Source organism: Petaurus breviceps, unplaced genomic scaffold (genome assembly GCF_028583685.1).
Source record: "Petaurus breviceps papuanus isolate PSGF00001 unplaced genomic scaffold, PetGlider_PUasm1.0 140, whole genome shotgun sequence".
Lineage (NCBI taxonomy): Eukaryota > Metazoa > Chordata > Mammalia > Diprotodontia > Petauridae > Petaurus > Petaurus breviceps.
In genome coordinates this window covers 37,077-58,861 of record NW_027185698.1, presented here as the reverse complement: position 1 = coordinate 58,861, position 21,785 = coordinate 37,077, and the positions used below count along the sequence as shown (strand labels likewise).

Here is a 21,785-nt window from a genome sequence, read left to right as displayed (position 1 = left end):
ATACTTTTCCTTTCTGTGCTCAAGAGAAATTGAATTAAACAATGACTGTGTTGCAGAGCACTGACTGGTTGCTGTTGCTGGAATTAGACAGATTTCCCTTAATTACATATATATATATCATGTAGAAAGTTGACTTTTTTTTGTTGTTTTATGTAGCTTATTTGCCAGGAGTGGAGAGGAGATTCGAGTATTTTTTTTTTCCTGAGAAATCAAAAGCCTATTTCCATAATATGAATCTGCATTTCATGCTACTTGTTATATTAAAAAAATATATACACATGTATGTCAATTGTGTGTGCATGTATGTGTGTATGTGTGTGTATAATTCCTACATGTTAACTTTTAAACCTGTTTCACTTGTCTGTGCTTATAAATTGTTCTATTCTGTGCATTTAAAAAATTGTTAAACGTAGCCCTCGTTTTTTTGGTATCGCTATTGCTAAATTCTCTCATCTTCCAACCTGTACCCTCAGTTAAAAACTGAGAGAAAGAGAGAAAAAAAAATCCCTTTGTAACAAATAAGCAAAATGAATTCACACAGTAGCTCTGTCAACAACTCTGGCTCTCTCTCTACCTAGAGTAGCTAATTAGTAAGCATTTGTGTTGGGCATTGTATACTCACAAGACAGTATTTTTATAAATGTTGTTTAATTTGTTGATATACCTGGGGAAATGAGGAACATTCCTGTTTTCTTTAGATTAATAAGGTTGAGAAAGTTGATCTGTAAAATAAAGAAGTCTAGGTGGCCTCAAGGCTTAAAAGTTCCTTCTGCCTTCAGGTCAGTGGTCCATATGTGACCTCTGTCTAATAATAATTATCCCTTTTTGAAATAGCATAATTTTCATAGCATTGATTTGGGAATAAATTTAGTTTTGTAAAAATAGCTACAAAACATAATATCTACAAAAGAAGAGATGGCAGGAATGGAGTGTTTCCCCATCAGGAATTCTCTGCAGGAAGTGTTGATATCACAGGTCTGGACATTGCTTCCCTACTAAGAAAAGGGAAAAAAACCCAACACAGTTATGAAGGTGCTTATTTGTATATTCCACTTATTTTGGAGAAATGATAAGGATTGTGCAAGCATAGTTATTTTCTCATATTAGTAATTATAATCTTTAATCAGCAATAAAACATTATTACTGTGTATAACAACCTGCTTCAAAATAGCTGTTCTTTTAGATCAGTGCAATTAACAGTATGGCTACTTTTGTGTTTTTGGTTTAGAAACAGGTACCACTTGTGTTTGAAAAAAATTGTGCTGCAAAACTGAAGGAGAAGCAACTCTTGAAGATGTTCCCAACCATTAACCAAAACTTTCTGATGGACATTTTCAAGGACAACAAGTGAGAGCTAAGATAATTTTTTAAATTAATTTGTTTACTTACAAGATTCAATTCCACAATTCTTTGAGTTTCTATATAACTATGTTATTTCTTCTTTGCACCAAGAGTGACAGGGACAAATCTCATGCGAAACTCCTCTCCTTCCCCTCTTTCCCTCTAAAATGATACTTTTTGCATTTCTTCTCCAGAGTCCTATGCTTAACTGGTTGTTATTCCCTCCTTGAACCAGAAACAATTGAGGGAAAAGCTCATATGATTCTCATCTCCCTTCCTTCTTTTCCTCTGCTATATTGTTTTTATGCCTCTTTGTGTGGCATAATTTACCCTTTTCCACTTCATTCATTCCTCTTCTTCCATTGCAGTCCCTTTGTAGCCCTTAATAAGATTTTTTTTTAATCGTCATTTTGTGTATTTAATACTTATACCCTCTACTTGTTGGTAAACAGTTTGCTCTTATTAAATAGCAGGATGTGTGTGTGTTTACCTTGTTTACCTTTCTACGTCACTCTTGCATCTCGTAATTGGAGGTTGAATTTTCCATTGAGCTCTGGCTTTTTCATCAGGAAGGTCTGGAACTCTGTTATATCGTTGAATGACCATCACTTTGCCTGGAAGAATATGCCCAGTCTCGCTCGGTAGGCGATCCTTGGTTGTAACCCCCTAGCTCTTTTGCCTTCTGGAAAATTGCATTCCACTGCCTCTGATCTTTCAGTGTAGTGGCTGCCAAATCCTTTGCAATCCTCACTGTGGTTCTTCGATATTTGAATTGTTTCTTTCTGGCTATTTGAAGTATTTTCTCTTTTAACTGGTAGTTCTGGAGTTTGGCCACAACATTTCGAGGACTTTTCAGTTTGGGATCTCTTTCAGCAGGTGTCTGGTGGATTCTCTCGATTTCTCTTTTACTTTCAGGTTCTAGTATCTCAGGGCAGTTTTCCTTAATGATCTCTTGGAGAATGTTGTCCAGGCTCATTTTTTCATCATGATTTTCTGGTAGGCCTATGATTCTCAGATTATCTCTCCTCGATCTGTTTTCCAGGTCATTTATTTTACCATTGAGGTATTTTACCTCTTTTTCTAATTTTTCATTCTTGTTGTTTTGTTTGACTAATTCTTGGTTCCTCATAGATTTATTTGTTTCAATTTGGTTGATTTCTAGTTTTTAGCAAATCATTTCCTTGGTTAGTTTTTGGAGCTTCTTTTCCATATCATACACTTTTCTTTTTAGAGAGATGTTTTCTTCGTTATAATGTTTTTCTAATTCTACAATTTTGGTTTTGAAAGAGTTATTCATTTTGTCTTCTATCTCTCTCATTTGGTTTTCAAAGTTCCTTTTGAGCTCATCTTGGAGAACTTTCTGTTCTTGGGACCTGTTCCCTGTTGATGTTTTCAGCTGTGGGTGTGGAGTTCACATTGTCTCCCTCTGAGTTTGGTTTTTCCCTCTGAGGATAGTAGGACTTGAAAGTCTTTTTAGTCTGCTTTCTACCCATTTTGAGGTATGGCCCTAGCTACGCCCTTCCTCTAGGGATCCCAAGCCTTTACTGTAGAGGGTTTTGCCCTGGGGCAATAGTCACTATGTTTTCAGGGTGTGTGGGGGGGGGTTGGAACAGGCAGGGTTCACTCTGCCATCCTGGTCTTTGGAGGTCCTGATAGGGAATTTTTTTTTTTTTTTTAAATTTTTGGGCTATGAAGTGGTAGTCCCAGGAGTATTTGCTCTCCCGGACAGGGACCCCTGCATTTGGTTCTTACTTTGCTCTTTCCAGTCCCAGCCCTTTGGTGATAGGCTTGGTAGTGGCCCTTGTGGTTGGTGGGACGACTTGCCCCCCGAGTTGATCAGGCCTCTTCTGGGCCTGCCTCTCTAGGTGCCGCTTGCATTCTGTAAGATAATTTTCTGTGACTCATGATGTAACCATACATAAAATATAGATGTTTTAGAGGGTTTTTTTTTTTTAAGCAATTGGGGTTAAGTAACTTGCTCAAGATTACACGGCCAGTTATGGTGGTAAGTATCTGAGCCTGGATTTGATCCCAGGTCATCCCAACTCTGGGGCTGGTGCTCTTACTCACTGAGCCACTTGGCCGCCCCTAAGCAATTGGGGTTAAATAACTTGCTCAAGGTTACACGGCCAGTTATTTCTGGTTGTGGTGCTAAGTGTCTGAGCCCAGATTCGATCCCAGGTCATCCTGACTCTGGGGCCTGTGCTCTTACTCACTGTGCTACCTGGCCGCCCTTGTTTTAGAGTTTTTACCTCTTAATATAATCTCAAAATTAAAATGGAAATTGAAATACATTTTAGTGTAGGTAATAGTATAGCCCATTCTTACTGATTTGAAGAAATTCTATAAACCCTTACTGTATAATATAAACTATTAGAAAAAATTAGATGGGTTTAGATTATCTGTATGTTAATGACAAAACATTAGGTATATAAAATAACCCAAGGAGAATAACCACTGATTTGGTTACAACACTGTTTTTAAAATTGTGATCTCAGCTTAAGGTTACTTACGTACTTACTGTTTGATTATTTGTGCCAATAAATTCAATTGAGCAGTTTGTGTTAAAAGGTCTATTGTGTTCAGAGATACAAAAATGAATTATGACATGGTCTCTGCTTGTGTCCTGCTGTGGGGGAAACAAGTATAGTGTTGTATATGATTACACAGTGCACTAGAAAATTTGAGAAAGGAGGGAATACTTTTAGCTGGGAGATCAGGAAACACTTCTCAGAGGAAGAGCCATGAAGGAAGAGAAAAATTTAGACAAGTGGAAGTGGTGGAGGCATGGGGGATGACCAATACAAGCTATTGCATTTGGCATGTTGTGTTTGGTAAACATCTACCAGAGATGCCAGAAGTCAGCTTAGTTGTGCAACAGAACTACTCATCTGCCGTCACACTCTGCAGCAGACTTCATAAGGAACCTTAGGAGAAAGGACATACATCTAAGTCCTGCAGTTCTAGAGTTGAGAGTTACCGTGGCTACAGGTATTCCTGACAGATGTGCCTCAGTATCATTGTAATTTAAGTTTGTGTCAATCCACACTCTGAATTTGTGAGAGAGTATAGCCCATATTTTGTGGAAAATGCTTTGTAAGAACTATTGTGGCTGTGCCTTTTGAGTAAACACATTTGCTAAAGAGCTGGGTCTTTTGGCTGATTCTTTAGGGGAAGCACACACTAGGAGGGGCTCTTTAGCTATACAGGATAGATACCACAGGGTTACCCCTACAACCAAAGTGCCAATGCCTAAATGGGTTGGGGTGGTTAGTCCAGAGGAATATTTTAACAAGGAATAGAAAAAAGAAACAAAAGATAGGATTGCTTTGTTTCACCTTCTGAAGCTTTTTTTTACCTTAGCTTTGTGTTTGTTTATATGCATGTGTTTATTTATGATTGTACTTAGTGTTTATGCTGTTATGGTTCTGCTGATTGTGTTTTTCAGAAAGATAATTTATTCTAATGCTTATTATAAATGGTATTTTTTCTTCATTGATAGTATTTACATTTTAACTTCACAGCTACTGTTTAGAACAGACAGTGCAATTTCTGAATTGTGTCCTTGAAGCAGATCCTGTAAAAACTGTTGTAGCCCAAGAATTTATTCATCAAAATGAAACTGCCTCTTCATATAATACGCAGAAGTCTAAAGAGAAGAAGGTATAGTATGATCTGCCTTGGAGATGATGGCAAAGTCATCAGATTGTTTTCTTGCTCTAGTGAATCTGTGATGTCATCTGGGAAATCTTCTGCAGATGCAGATCAGAACTTAAACCAGTGCCTTTGCCCTTGTAGTGTCTGACCTGATTTCAATGTGAATTTTCAGAGGTAAATTTTTCTGAGGCGGTGGAAAACATTTTTTGAACACAGACATGGACATAGATACAGATTTGTTGAAGGCTATATATGTTTATGCTCAGAAGAATAAATTATAAGGAGACAAAATGATGATTTTGAATTTGAAATGAATTTTGTTTTGATAATTGACAAGGGAAGTGGTAGAGTGCACTTTAGGCTTGAGATGTGTGTGTATAGCATTTAGCATGTTTGTGTTTGGCAAACATGTACCAGAGATGCAGGATGTCAACTTAGTTGAGCAGCAGAACTACTGATTCATCACCAGCACCTCAGGGAAAAAAGGTCATCCAAGCCCTACAGTTCAGTAGTTGAGTTACCATGGCTATGTGTAATTTTTAAAAATTTCTGTTACTATTTGTTTTAACATTATCTAAATCCCACCCCACCTCTTTTCTTCCCCAGAGAGCCATCGCATATAACAAATCATTTTTTAGGAGAAAAAAAAATCAGTAAAATAAAATCAATTCATTAGAAAAAAATCTGAACATACATACAATGTATGGACTTTCCTGTTTCTGCAATTGAGTGAGGAAAAGTACCTCTTCTTTGAGGTCATGCTTGTTCTATTTAATTTTGTAGCATTCATTTTTGGTATCTTGTGGTGGTTCTTTCTGTTTACATTGTCATAGTCATTATGTCTCCTGTTTTTTTGATTTTGCTTACTTTATTTTGCATTAATTTATCTAAGTCTTTCCATGCTTCTCTATTGATACCGTGATTCCCCGATAATAAGACACTGTCTTATTATTTTTTTTTTTGGAAAGAAAAACACCAGAGGGCTTATTTTCAGGGGAGGGCTTATGTTGTCCTGCCTCAGCTCTCCTCCGCGGCACTGCTCTCAATGGCGCCAGCAAGCAAATCACTGGGGAAGAACAGGATGACGCGCTCACTGCTGCAGTTCTGATTGGATGCAGCTCAGAGCGCGGCGTGCGTTTTATCGGGGGGGGGGGGGAGGTGCATACAGAGGGTACCGTAATGTAGTGTGTAGCGCAGGGGATCACCTTCACTACAGTAGCAATCTCAATAGGGCTTATTTTAGAGGAATCTTACACAGTAAGGGGAGGGCTTATTTTCGGGATAGGTCTTATTATCGGGGAAACACGGTATTTGTCTTACAACTTATAGCAATATTCTTTTATACTCATGAACCATATTTAGTTTAGCCATTTCCCAGTTGATTTGCCATCTACTTTGATTTCAGTTCTTATCACTAAAAGTGCTGCTATAAATACTTTGATATAGATGCAAATTTATTTATTTTTGTGGAAGGCAGGGCAGTTGGATTAAGTGACTTGCCCAAGATCACATAGCTAGTGAGTGTTAAGTGTCTGAGGTGGGATTTGAACTCAGGTGCTCCTGACTCCAGCACCAGTGCTTTATTCACTGCGCCACCTAACTGCCCCTCTAATACTTTTTTAAAAAATCCTTGTTGAAATGTATTTTACTGCCTTTATGATGAAATAATTGAACCTTTATTTGATGAGGGATTTCACCTGTAGAACTATCTGTAGAATTTTTTTGAGGACTTTGTAGTAGCCTTTAATGTGATAAGACACATCCCCAAAACTGGGACTGAAGGCACATTAGTGACCCTCATTTTCAAATTTTCTATATAGATGATGCTCAGGCAATGAAGACAATCTGACTCAAAAGTTATATACTATTTTTGGAAGAGGCATGTGACAAGAGATACTTTTAGTTTTTGACTAGAAGCTGTGTAGAATTAAACTGTGTTTTCTATTTTCCTTGTTTGACTCACTGATTGTTTTTTTTTTTTTAGACAAAGAAATCCAAAGAGACTGAAGATATACCAAGTGATCCATCTTTCCAGGATTTTGAGTACCCTAAGTATGATGACTACAGGGCAGAGGCTGTCCTTCACCAGCAAAAAAGATTGGAATGCTATAGCAAGGCAAAAGAAGCTTATCGCATGGGGAAAAAAAATGTTGCCACATTTTATGCACAGCAGGTAAAATGGACAATTCCTTATTACTGTTTTTTTACTGTTGCTATTTTCTAAAATATCTATCTTTTAAGCGAATTTTTTTTTAATCAGTATTATTAATGCCCTTCTGAATTCTTTGGGATGAAATGGTAGGACAAGAAGAAAGGAAAGAGAGAAGGACTTGAACAAAACACAGAGAAGCAAATTGTATAGGTGACTTGAAGAGGTTCATGCTAGTGAAGTAGGTCAGAGCTTGAATTTGTGGGAAGGAAATATTTTGGAGAAATTGAGAAAAGTTTGAAGGAGAACAATTGCCAGACTCAGATACTGGTCCAAATTCTGTTTCTTGTTTGAAAGAGGGCCATAATCAATGACAATTGAGGACAATATAAAAAGGGAGTAGAACCTGAAGAGAAGGATAATGGGAAGATAGTTCACAAGGCAAGGCAAGTGAGCAAAAGTAAGTGGAACAATTCAAAGGTAATTGATAGAGTGGATTTGTGGGTGAGGTGAATGAGTGAGATTCACTGTGCTAGCCTTAAGGGGATGTGGGTGTATCTCTGGAGTTGTTGATTCAAAGGGAAGAAGGTAAATAGAGATGATACCTTATTTAGAGGAGATCATTCTGATTTTTAAAAACTTTTTAAAACTTTTTTTTTTTTTACGAAAGCTCAGAATTTCTACCATTATGGAGATTGAGAGAAATTTTGCAGTGATTTGAATTGATGGGTGAGATTTTTGTATTTCTCCCTAATTTGAGTGATAGTTATTTATGTTCCAGATAAAAGGTAGTTTTCCCTTATGGAGAAGAAAGTGTGAAGGAGCTAAAAATCTCTGTGTTCTATAGATTGTTGGGGAGAGTATTTCCTAAAACAAATAAAAATGAAACTTCACAGGGCAAAAACGGAATCTGAGGTGGAAGGAGGTATCCCTGAGACTTCATGGGATGAAATCCATAAAGAAGAAACAAGATAGCTAAAAGATGATGAGGTGGGATAATATTGTATATTAAGAAAGTAAGGAAATCCAGGAGCTAGAGTCAGGAAAAGTGGCAGAAAGTATTTTTAAGGTCAATGGAGAGGGAAAATTTTGTCACAGACCAAAAAAAAAAAATCAGGGAAAATGGGCATGTATTGTCCCAGTTTTTTAAAAAATGGGAGAGAACAGAGTCAGGAACCTTGAGCCTTGCATTCTGGGAATGTTCCAGAATAGATCATTAAAGAGAAGGTTGGTGAACATCTAGAAAAGGAAGCAGTGATTACAAAAGAACCAGCATGGCTTAGTCAAGGACAGGTCTAGACTAAGCTTATTTTTTTTTTTTTTTGACAGGAATACTGGACTAATAAATGAGAGATTTGTGTGAATATGGTTTACCCAAGTTTAAAAAATTTCTCTAGCTACTGTTGTGGAGAAGATGCAGAGATTTGAATTAGATGATAATACACTTATATGGATTTAGAACTAGATGGCCAGACTGAAAAAGTAATTGTTAATGGTCTGGTATCAGTGTGACATTAGGTCTCCAGGAGAGTATTCCAGCGACCTGTGTTTTACCTTGTACTCTTTTAACATTTTCATCAATTACTTGAGTGATAAAATCATTTTGAAAGTCACTTGATAAAGGAATAAATGATATGCTTATCAAATGTGCTGGTAAGGTCTGCTGGAAGGGGTAACTAAGAAGCAATGACAGTCAGGAATAAAAGATCTTGACAGACAGCAGTTGGTTGAATATATTTGTATGAGATTCACTAGAGATAAATACAAAGTTATTCATGTTACAAAAAGTCATTTTCATAAATATATCATGGGGTGACTTGATTCTACTGGAGTTCTAAAAAAAAAAAATCCAACTCTGTTATATATGGGGGCAAAGATGTGGGTTTAGATTGTATCTAGTTGGTCTCATTCTGTTTATTGCTTTCTTAATTCAGTAGACATACTGCAGGGAAAAAAAAACCTCTTAGTCATTTAAGTGGATTTTATTACCTCTTTAAAATAAAGGTTTTCAGTAGGTGTTTTTTTTTTTAAGTTTATCTGTGTACATGGGACACTATATGGTATTTTTAATTTTAGCTTCATTTGTCTTGCTCCTGTTTGGGCAACCTTTTCTTCTAGGTCCATTTAATCTTTTTCATTATGTATTGCTTAGCAGAAAAAAGTAATTCATTTCAACTGGTGATATATTTATAATTAAAGGGTAGTCTCCATGAGGAGAAGATGAGAGAAGCCAACCATCTTGCTGCTGTGGAAATATTTGAGAAAGTCAATGCGTCCTTACTACCACAGAATGTTTTGGACCTACATGGACTACATGTAGATGAAGCCATAAATCATTTAATAACTGTATTGCAACAAAAAACTGAAGGTAAATATTTAGTAATCACTTTTCAAAACGATGTTGATTTTCCTTATTTTTGCATATTCATGGAAGTATTAGAGAGTCTATGTTTATATGCTGATGATCGCTAAATGGTGCATAAACAAAGTTTGTGTTACTTTTCATATTTAATTCCTCCATTTTAAAAAATATTTCTCTTTCATCCATGGAAATTTTTATTTCTGCTTCTCATTTCTTGCATCTATTCTGGTCCAATTTTTCTTAATGTCAGGTCACCTATAAATTTGATAACTCCTTTTGACTTGAAAAGAATTTCAGAAATCTCACAGATCTTTGGTGTAGTGGAAATGAAAAGGACATGGATATGATTGCTGAAAATTACAAAATTGTCAGACATAGCATTTTGGGAAAACTCAAAAGTCATTAAGGCATAGCTCTAGAACAACCTGTGTATTTCATCTTCCCTGCTTTATCTGTCTTTGACTTAAGTAAATGAAGCAACCTGGTTAGGCTGAGCTTTTCCTGGGAATTCAGGTAAGGTGTCAGATAATTCTTGTCTCTGCTCTGGTTCTGTTTCTATCCTCAGGTAGAAACCCTAAGCCACATATGCCCCCAAAGAGTCCAGTGATATATAACTAAATCTGATGATGAGCCTCTTGGCACAGCTTACTTTGCTAGGGCTCACCCTGTGTGTGTCAAGTGGGGCTTTGATACTGGGCTCACTGGAGTGTGATGTTTCTCCCATGGCAGGACTCACGAAAAAGCTAAGGCTCCACACATTTTCCTAGTTTCACTTAGTCTTCCTTTCCCATAGGCTCTCAGTGATTTCTTAATTCCCTTAATCACTGCTTTCATCTTCTGGTGAATCTTCTAAAGATTCAACGTATTCTTTTAATTTTTTGATGGCCAAACCACATATTTGTTCATTCCAAATGGTTTTCATCCACCCTTTTCTATTTTGACACACCAAGGCCATTCCAGAAATGACCAAATACCACCCCCTCTTTTCTTATTGCCTTATGTAAGAGCATAAGTGTCACAGCTATTTGATCCTAGGAGTGACCTCAGCATTTGAAGAGTAATCAGGTCACAGGCAAGAACTGGGTTATGAAGAGAACTATCTAGGTGGACCCCCTGCCAAGGCTGCTTGTCCCTCTTACTGAAGGACTAAGTGATTTGTCCATCATCACAAAATTAATTAGGAGTGTCAGTGGAAAGAAGTGAACCCCATTCTTCCTGATTCCTATACCTATTCTCTATCCCAGTTTTTCCATGAATAGCATATTATACCAGGGGTGGGGAACCTGCAGATCACGTGGGTGGTCCTTGGGTGTGGCCTTTTGACTGAATCCAAATGTTTATATCTATGTTTATAGAATGAATCCTTTTATTAAAGGGATTGGGTTTGTAGAGTTTGGAGTCAGTCAAAGGGCCGTACTTGAGGACCACTGTATCAGCAATGCCATATTCACAATGCCTATAGAGATTACAAATATGCTGATATAATTATCCATCACAAAATACGTCATATTTGCCATATGGGGAAATAAACTAGAAAATTTATTAAGATACCAAAAGACTGAGTCCCAAAACCAGAAAGTGAAAGCCATCAGAGTAGTTATGATATTGGCACAGGTAGATAAAGTAGAAAGCACCCACATTCTCAAGCCTTTAAAACAGAACAGGCTACCTCAGGCAAAGGTCCTCCTCTCCCCACTCACAGCAACCACCCAGCGTCCTGGAAGCGGGCTCCCAGCAGCTCCGGCCCCTGGCAGTCCTCAGCAGGAGTCCGTAGCAGAAAGTCCTTAGCAGTCCTAACTCAAAAAAAAGTTTATTTCCCCAAAAAAGGGCTTTGCGCTGCCGCTGCCTCTGCTGCTGCCGCAACCGCAACCGCCGCCAACCGCCAACCGCAGGACCATTAGGTCGGCTTTTCACTTTCTCTTGCTCTGCTATGTCAGCACGTCCATGGGGCATGGAAGATCTTTAAATCCCATAACCCTTACAACCACATGTGGCTTCAAGATTGCAGGTTCCCCATTCCTGGCATATACTTTACATAGTGATACTTATTCTGTGTTTTCATTTATGTCATCATGATATGATCAAATTAAAAAAACAAAACAAAACCAAAACACCTTACACTTAATCATTCACATTCATTAGAGGCTAGCCTTTTCCCTCCAACCCCATTTCGACCACTAAAAACAATGTTTTTCTTTCTATCCAGGAGGCCAACCAGAAAAGCCCACCCCCTGCCTGTTTATTTGATAAGGACCTGAAAAAAGTCCTGAATGAAGGTCCCATGCATGGTTTTATAATTTTCAGACTTGTAGGTGCTTCCTCCTCTTTATCTTCTTTCATAATGTGGAATTACTTAATCTTTCGAAATGCTCTAATTTGTTCTTTCTAAAAGTTGTTTTTTTTTCTCTCCACATAACTCATATAAATCTTTCTACTTTTGTTTTTTTAATAGTCTCAGGAAGGCTAAATGAGATTTGCAGGCCAAAAAATAAGAGTGATCCCCAAAAGGGTATTTAAGTCATGTTTGGGTTAAAAGAAGGAACAAGAAAGTGAGGACAGGTCTCCTTTTTGGAAAAGAGGACCTAAAAAAGGCAGATCTTTATAACTTTTGGTGTGCTTTTCATCTTCCTCAGTCAGGAGAATTTATTTATATTAGAAGTTGGGTTATAACTTTTGTTGTAGGCTAACATAAAGGAATCCACTGTTCACTTTTGAGAATGTAGATTACAGAAATTACACACATATAAAATTGACACCATTCCTCTGAAAAATTTGAGAAAGTTTTTTTAATTAAATTTTTAATTGATGTCTGTTTCTCTCTGTATCGTACTTCTGCCTTCCCAGAGAGCCATTGATGGACTTTTTAAAAGGCAAATGAAAAAAGAAGAGCTCGCTTCTCATATTTTCATATCTCTTTGTATGTTGTAATTTTCTTTCATATTTATATGTTGTAATTTTGTAACACATTTTCTTTTTAAAAAATATTTTAAGTTTTTGACTCTTTATAATTTTTCAGTTAATAATTGTTTCTAAATTAATCTATTCTCTTTCCTCTTAGTTGAGCAGATAAAAAAATTTAAGCCCATAGTTGCATACTTTGGGAAAACTAATTGCCATAGTAGCCATGTTCATGAACATATCTGTTTTTGCACTTTAAGTTCATTATTCACTTTATCAGGAGGTGAGTATTCTTTTAGACTTATCTTTAGACTTAACTCTTTTGGTTTATAATTGCATTGATCAGAGTTCTAAAGCCTTTTCTCTGGGATATTATCTGAATAAATTGTTCTACATCTACATCAGTTCATAGAGATCTTCCTAGTTATCTCTCAGATTGTTCATTTCATCACTTTTATGGCCCAGTAATATTCCATTACATTCATAATCCACAATTTATTAAGCCATTCCCCAATAGGAGGTTTTCTGTAGTTCCTCTTTAGTTTCCAATTTCTGGCTATAATTTAAAGACTTGCTTATAAACATATTTGTACATATGGATTTTTTTCCTTTTTTAAAAAACATTCATTTTAGAGGATAGCCCTAGTAGTGGTGTGGTTACGCCAAAGGTTATAATTGTAAATTTGGTTTTCAGAATGGCTGGACCAATTCCTGGCTTCGCTAGCAGTTTACATGTTTGCTTGTTTTCCCAAAATTGCACCAGCATTTGTCTTCTTTGCTAGGTGTGAGGTGGAGTCTTTAAGTTCTGATTTATGTTTCTCAAATTATAAGTGATTTGGGAAAATTTTTTAATTTTAATTTATCAGAGCATTTTTAATATGATTTATTGATATCCTGGATTTCTTCCTTTGAAAACTGCCAGTTCATATTGATTGGGAAATGGTTCTTATTCTTGTAATTCAAAGTGACTTTTTGTAGAATGGTCATTTAGGTAAATTGGATTAAAAATTGAGCCCAAAGAATTTTGAACAGTATCTTGTAAAAATTCTGGAAGTAGAGCACTATTTGAATACCACAGATGTCTTTTTTTTCTTCTGTTGCTCATTTTAATCTGTGATTAATTTATGGCTTTGAGGATGAATATGTTTGAAGGCACAACACTGCAATCAGGACAGAATCAAAACTCAAAATTTATAACCATTAAAATTCATGATAGTGAAGGGGGGCGGGGGCAGGGGGGAGACAAAAGCATTAAGAAAAAGGGTGAACTAGAATCCAAAACTTAAACTTGCATAGGTTTAGTCAGCCCCAAAAGTATGGGAATCAAGAGATTCTGAAGATGTAAGGAGAAATAACTTCAGTAAGAGAGAAGGGACTTGCCAATAGAGTCATGTGGCTCAACAGGGAACTTGTTAATATGTAGATGATGATGGAAGCAAGGAGAAGGTAATGAAGGATAGGTGTCAAAAGCCCTAATGTTCTGAATGAACGTAATGAAACAGAACAACAACAATAGAAACAATGACTACAGTAGGTTAAGTGGGAAAAACAAAGCAATCAAGTGCATGTGTCAACTTTACAAAGAACTTTGAAGTATGGCTTGGATAAAAAGAATTGAGAAAACACCGCCATCCCACTCCTTTGCAGTGTGAGGTATTTGGGTGTGGAACAATGAATATATTGTCATGCCTTTCTGATGTACTTTGAGTTTGCTGATTTTTCTGTGCCTTTTAAATTTTCTACACGTGATAGAATTTTGAGAGGGGACAGAAGGAATACTAGGAGAAACTGTGATGTAGAAAATAAGATAGGAAAGATTTTTTTTTTTTTAAAGAAAGGTCATGAATGAAGGAATGATAGAACTGCCCCCAACTTTTTTTAAACAAATGGAATAAAACCTGCAGATTATGAAACAGTGAAATGGACTTTAGTTTTTGGCTAAATTCTACAATATTATTAAGGAGGTGGCTTATGAGCATTTAGAAAAGTATAGTGCTGTTTGTAGAATCATATCTAGAGCTGGAAGAGGCCTCACTTCATCCTGTCCAACCTACTCATTTTACAAATGAGGAAACTGAGGCCCAAAGAAGAGAAATACTTACCCAAGGAGTTTATTAAATAGAAGAGTGACATGGTCAGACCTGTGCTTTTGGAAAATCACTAGCAGCTCTTTGGAATTCTGAGGAGAATGAATTGGAAGAGGAAAATGAGACAGAGAGGCTGATAAGTTAGGCAAACCATGTTATAGTTTAATAGATGTTTATTTATTGGTACAGTTTTTTGAAGTATCAAAAGAAAAAAAGAAAAGCTGTCAAAAGGAGTCCTAGATTTGGAATTAGAAGACCTGGGTTCAATTTGGACACAGATTGCTTTTGATCTTGGGCAAATTAACTTCTCAGGACCTTGATTTTGTCATCCTTAAAATGACAGACTAAGAGTCCCATCTAATTCTAAATCTAAGACCCTGTTATAATAGTTTTGTTTTTTTAAGACTGGATCTCCCTATCTCTCCCACTATGAGAGTACTGGGCTCATTTCCACTACTGATTCCTTAGGCAAGTAACAATCACAAAAAAATAATGAGTGGGTTGAACTGAAAAATGTGAAATTCATAACTTGAGAAATGCCTCTTAGTGCAACTCACTAAAGATTGTAATGATCGAGGAGAACTGGTTCAATGAAACAGATGATTTCCATTTCCATATCCATTTCTGAAGTGTAGTCCCTCCAAACTCTGCTCCTTAGAATCTTTAGTTTCCTTTAAGAATCAGTCAGCTCAAGTGCTACTTTCTATGTGAAACGTGTCACGGTCCATTTTCTCCCTTCAGGCTACTGATTTTGTTACCTACATCTGTTTGTCCTATCTGACCTGTCCTGTCTCATCTGTCTGTCCATCCATCCATTGTCTGCCATGAGTACCTTGTAAGCTCCCTAAAGGCAGAGCTGTGTCCCAGGCACCTTGCACAATATCTGGCATGTAATAAACACTTCACATTGTTGTACAGTTGATTGAATCTTAGAAATACAGGCTCTAATAAATCAGCTAAGCATTTCGTTCTACCATGAAAAACAAGAGGGGAAAGGGCATACTTGCTTCACCAGAAGGTGCAAGTAGACCAAGGAAGAATATAACAAAACACCAAATACCCAGAGTGGCCTGAACCCTGGGGGACAGGGCCATTTAGTCCCAGTTTAGTTGTCTCAGTGTTGTGGGAGGGGGAGAAGAAGCAGAACGGGTATATTCCTAGTAAATAAAGAGATAGGACTTGTGATTTTGTTGGTAGAAAACCCCAAGGTAAGCTAGGTGGCACAGTGGATAGAGCACTAGGCTTGGAGTCAGGAAGACAGTTCACATCCAGTGTCAGACACTAGCCATGTAATCTTGGGCAAGTCACATAACCTCTATTTGCCTTGGTTTCCTCATGTTTAAAATAGCAATAACATTAAAATTATGTATTATATGGCTATATAATACATAATTATTAATACTATAATAATAGCAAATGCTAATTTGCCCCACAGGGTTATTGTGAGGAACAAATAAAATAATAATTGTAAGGCGCTTAGAACAGTGCCTGGCATGTATAAGCATTAGCCATTATTATTCTACCAAACATGGTTCAGTGGATAAAGGGGTATGGAAATAATAAAGGGCTTAGAAATAATAAAACTAGAAAGACTTGGATTCACGTCCTGCATCTGACACATACTGACTCCCTCTGAGCAAGTCACTTGACCCTTCTCAGTGGTCTAGAATGCTGCTCTTAAACACAGTCAGTCTCCTGCCTCATTTCCTCTCTTCCTGGAATATGCCACAAATATGCCACTTGTTAAGGAGTCATTTCAGTTGTGTCCGACCATTGTGCCTCCATTGGGGATTTTGAACAGGTGTTGACAGTGTTACTACTGTGAATAAATAAGTGATGCTTCTCTGCTTTAGAGCAAAGGGTGATAAGAGAGGATTTAAGGAGGGATATGGAGTTTATCTTACATTCTTCAGGCCTTTATTGTTTGAATGAGTTTCTTTGAAGATTCACTGTTCGTGGAATTTGGATAAAACATGCATTTTTAATGTGTATTTTTGGTTTTGTTTGGGTCGTTACACATGTCAATCGTTGTGGAAACAATTTTTAGATATAAAAGTGTGTATGTGTTATCAAGACCTCCCTCGTAAGAGTGAATTTTAACGGTTGTAATTCCTTTTGTAACAGAGCATAAGCAGAATGGTGGTAAACCATATCTCTCTGTCATTACGGGAAGAGGAAACCATAGCCAGGGAGGAGTTGCTCGAATTAAACCAGCAGTCATTAAATACCTCACAAGCCACAACTTCAGGTGAACTTAGATTTCTGTTACAGATAATGAAACTTGCATATATAATCAGGTAAACACTGATGTTTGTTCAAAAAAGATCCTTGCAATAGTGCATTGAAATTAACTATACTAATCCTATTGCATTATTTCATGTCACAAATCATGAACATGAATAAAAATAGGAGATCATGTTTTCATATTTCATTGCTATTCCATTTCTAGCCATAGTAAGAATTTTAAATTTTAAAAAGGAACAGAATACATATTGTACTTTATACTAATCAGGTAGGTTGTAATCTTTTGAAAGTTCACATTATTTAGAGAAAGATTTTTACTAAAGCTGTTTTCTAAAATGAAAAATTAAGATTACATATCATCATATATATTTGCTTTTCCCATATTTTGAAGGTCACATATTATTTGGTAACTGAAATAATTAAAAAAGATGAAAATATCTATTTGAAGACAAATTTGTAGATTTGTCAGCACATTCATCAGTGTGGTATAATTGTCATAATTAATTCTTTGTAATAGAAATTCCACATTTGTACTAAGGAATATAGAAGTGTTCATTCTGAGGGTGAGAAGAAATATTTCAAAATTAATTTTGGAAAAGGAGTCATCCAACCAATATATGGTATCATTAATTAGCAATCTCTTTTACTGATTAATGTTACTGTTTACTTTTCTGTTGAACAAAGTTCAAGTTCAGCAGGATCTGAGGACTTTATTACTTTTTGTTTTCCTGCTAGCATTGACCTTTCATGAGCCACTCCTGAGGACTGACTTAACTTTTATTTGCAGACAGTTTAACTGCATGTAGCAGTGATCTTATTCTAAGAAAACAGGCATCTGTTTCTTCCTTTCTGAATTTAGGCCTAATAGTTGAGAAAATAGTACTTCATTATACAGGTATTCAGGTAGAGGTGCTACTCTTGTTTCTGAATCGTATTTAGTTTGCCATTAAAATTAGAGGAAGTGATAGCAAACAGTCAGAACTAATGAGCTTAAAATCACAGAACTTGAGGACTTGAAAGGGACCTTAAAGGTCATCTAGTTCTTCGCCTTTTGCATAAGAGGAAAATACCCAGTGTAAGGCAGAGCATGGAGTAGACTCTGAATTCCTTAACACTTTATTTGAGTTTCTTTAAACTGTATCATGCTTATACTCTGAGTATGTTGAATAGAGGCACTTTGAGATGAAATTGATAAGGGGATATTTTAAAGTCTATTTTAAAGCTATATTTTGAATCTATTCCTTCTTGTTTTACAGGTTCTCTGAAATTAAACCAGGGTGCTTGAAAGTTTTACTGAAGTAAACAGCTGATTTTTTGTTATGTTCTTGAAACTTGTACTGAAACATTTGCAGCAATTGAAGTTGACTTTACTGTTATACAAATATTTGCTTGGGAATACTTTCCACTTTTACAGCAAAATAATTTGTGATGTTTTTCAGAACTTGAAAGAATCTTACTTTTTTACTAAGTCTAATGCCAAATATATTGCCTATCAAAGCTCAAAAAATGCAGCATCCTTATTGATTACAGAATTTTAAAGAAAGCTGTGATTACCATTTACAAGTTTGATGCCCCCCTCAATTCTACTTTCAGATAGAAAATAAAGACTTTGTATTGCTATTTTAATATTTACACAATATCTGTAGGCTTCCAGCTAGTATGGAGAGTAATAGAAGGTATGGTTCCTGCCTATCAAAAATCTTGTTTAAAAAGAAAAAAAACAACAAACAGCAAATATTTGAATTTGACACACAAGTCAAACATCTCATTTGTTGTTGACGTTTTGTCCTACCATATACCAAGAGGAATAAAAGGGATTACTGGGATTTTTTTTTTTTCTGACTTGTGGGACCGTTCTTGTCTTTTTCCTGTGTGTACCATGGGTGAAGGAAGGGTGGGTAGATAGGTAGGTAGGGCCCCCTGTCATCAGCCTTGGTCATGCTCTACACCTCTTTTGATAAGGCAGAAATGTTTAAAGAAATGTTTATACAGATCTTGTTATTGGGACATTCTTTGTTGCTTAAATGGCCCCTTAAATATAGTATTAAGTATCTTCATTTATGTTTGATATGGGTAATGTCTAAATTGTTGTAGGCTGAAATCCTGTTATCCATCATAAATTTAGAAAACATTCTTAAATTTAAAAGAAAATCTTAAAGCTAAAGTTTCAATCATATTAAGCATAATCCTCAATGTTTTCTCTAAGGAAAATTCCATAGATTTGCTCTGCTCAGTGGACTAGTTGTACGTACATACTTTTGTTTCTTTGTAATTATTTTCTATTATGCTGCTTTACAATTTTGAGCTGAGAAAATTTAAATGTAATTTTCCTTACGGGATTTACCCCCCATTATAACATCTTTTAAAAAAAATTATTGTAGCATAATAAATAGGTTTGTTGTTATTTTAAAAAATATATAGAATAAATTTTTATATTTTTTGGGGGGGGGAAGAGAATTTGACTCTAAAAGGCAGAAGATATTTTCCACATTTATTTAGCAAACTAATTTTTTAGCTTGAAATATGAGATCAGCAATTCAGGAATCACCTTTCAGGTACTACTTTACTGTAAGAAATTCCCAAAATTTATAACTATGTCTACAAAAAGAAGATACATTTTAATAAAAACAGATCCCAGGCGCATCTTGAAGTATTTTTTTAAGAAAAAATACATGTACTATGAATGCATGCTTTTTAAAGGAAAACCTTACTTGTGAAGTTGTATTTTCAGGAAAAAAATATCTGAGTTTATGTACAGTACCAGAAACATTTTTAGTAGTTGCCACAAAAGTATTTTTCACATGGTTACATTTTAAACAGTTTTATAATTTGTTAAAATCTAAGGATATATTGATAATTTAGCTTATGGTCTTTGTCCTATGTAAAAAGCTGTACGTGTAAAATAAAACCTAGCTTTTTCCATAATTACTGCAAAAGTGCGATAATGAAAGCAACAACATATGTATGTTAATAAGAAAGTTTAAGAGGTGTCTTAGAAATTTTAATTGAGACATAGAGCCAACTGAGTACTGGAGCATATGCAACTTTCTACTCAGTTCCTCAATTTTTATATTAGAAGACCCAGTGATAAATCCCTTGAGTTGGAATTATTCCACTATGTCCTCACCAAAACGATATAAAGGCAACATAATACATTAAAGTAAAAACCAAATTGTTGGTAGTAGTTGTACATTGGTAGCTTGAATCTAATACCTTAATTTTCATGAAGATGATGGGGTTTTTTTCTTGATTACTAAATATGTACCATGGAATTTTTAATTATTGGTAGTTTATCCATAAAAATATTTTTATTCCAAACTTAACCCCAATTCACCAATTCCTCACCCTCTTCCTCTGGCACACTTCTGAACAACCTTTCTTATAGTTTATGTGTGCTCAGGAAACAAAAACTTAATTAATCAAAACATAATTAGGAAAGAAAACATTACTTTCCCCTCCCAGTCATAAAGTGCATGCCAAAGAGAATCAGTTTGGGGATTATCTACTGTTTTATGTGTTGTTTTATCTGTGCCACAAGTTCATTGACTGTCTTAAAAAATTAATTTCATTTTTGGTAACATTTAGGAGATTTCATCATTGATTTTGTACCTTGAATGCACCCTTTACCAACATTTAACAAGAAATAGAGGATAGAAATGATTTTATAAAAATGGAAAGAACTAATGTTTTACAGTTATTTATTTTGCTTTTTCTTCCCCCAAATGAGAAATGATAACATGTTATATCACAAATTTTCACCATTGCATGTTTGCCTACATATTAGTTGTTTTTAAAGCTTTTACTTGCTGTTAAGTTCATTGCTCAGGTTGTTAGACTTATAATTTCTTTTAAAAATAGAGTTTGTATAGATTATGTGAGTGTATCATAGGAGTCATAAAACATTCTGAAGACAATAGTTTGTGATTTCTTTCTGATAGTCTTTTTTAATTCAAGTCTTTCCTATGGTTGGCAAAGGACACCTGCCACAGCAATGGTAACAAATTTTTGAGGTGGTGGAAACTGGAAACCTTTGGAAACTCAGGAAATTGCTCCGACAATGTTCTGCATGATCTAAATTTATGAAAGTGACCACAAAAATATGGTATGCTTTTCCTATGTGCTTTTCATTGGATATGGTTCTTGTGGCATTAACACATCTATTTTGCATTGTGATGGGGTGAAATTGAATAACTATTGTACAGTGGTTTAATCTTTGTTTGTCTTTATTTACATGGTGAAAAAATAGACCTAAATGTTTGTATGGTATAAAGTGTCATTAAAAGATCTAACAAAAGTCTACATTGTCTATGTTAATGGTGCTTATATATCCCTTAAATGTAATTCAGGTTCTCAGAGCATTAACACAGAATTAGTGAAGAAGACGACTAGAACTACATCAGTATCTTGAAACCTGTTTATGCCTTCATGTTGGATGCCAAGTTTTGTTTTCATTCTTCTGAACATAAACTTTGGATTCTGTGTCAAGTAGTGAGCCTGTTATTGATGAGTAATTGAAATAACTGTGAAAATTCTCATTGAAATACAACATTGCAGCTAAGGTTATTACGATCAGTTCCTTGGAGAACATATTTAATTTTTCAGACAGTATATCAGAAACTGTATTATAGAGAAAACTGTAATTTTGTTGTTAACTATGTAATTTTTTTATTGAAAGACTTTTTATAATTTTGCTTTTAAAATTTCTATTGAAAAGAATTTTCAAATTGTACATCTAGTTTAATAAAGTACTTTAAACACAAACCTATGTGATAGTCTTTTCTTGGCCAGACTGATTACTTTCTTAAGTAATTCAAAGTCCAGTCATTTAAGTATTCATTAAGTACCTGCCTTTGTGCCAGGAATTGTGCTGTGCACTGTGCGGATACCAGCAAAAAAATGAAACCATCATGCTTCAATTATTGCTTAAAGGAAGAACTGTACTCTTTGGGGTGATGGTAAGAAGGTAGAGCATTCCAAGCATGTCAGTGTCAAAGGGTGGAAATAGATGGGAGGTGGCATGCTGGGTTCCCCCCCCCCCCCCCCCCCC

The 21,785-nt window shown here is 35.7% G+C and overlaps 1 protein-coding gene across 5 annotated transcripts in view; it reads left to right on the top strand.

The window, feature by feature from the left end:
* N4BP2 (NEDD4 binding protein 2) overlaps nucleotides 1-21,499 on the top strand; it is an 83,228-nt gene extending 61,729 nt beyond the window's left edge. For all 5 annotated transcript variants that reach the window (XM_069068106.1, XM_069068099.1, XM_069068115.1 and 2 more), the window contains 6 exons: nucleotides 1,229-1,347; nucleotides 4,866-5,004; nucleotides 6,983-7,171; nucleotides 9,347-9,515; nucleotides 16,619-16,742; nucleotides 17,995-21,499. In XM_069068106.1, coding sequence (XP_068924207.1) covers nucleotides 1,229-1,347; nucleotides 4,866-5,004; nucleotides 6,983-7,171; nucleotides 9,347-9,515; nucleotides 16,619-16,742; nucleotides 17,995-18,040 — 786 coding nt within the window. In that variant the 3' untranslated portion in view covers nucleotides 18,041-21,499. The remainder of the gene's footprint in view (nucleotides 1-1,228; nucleotides 1,348-4,865; nucleotides 5,005-6,982; nucleotides 7,172-9,346; nucleotides 9,516-16,618; nucleotides 16,743-17,994) is intronic.
* The last annotated feature ends 286 nt before the right edge of the window (nucleotides 21,500-21,785 follow it).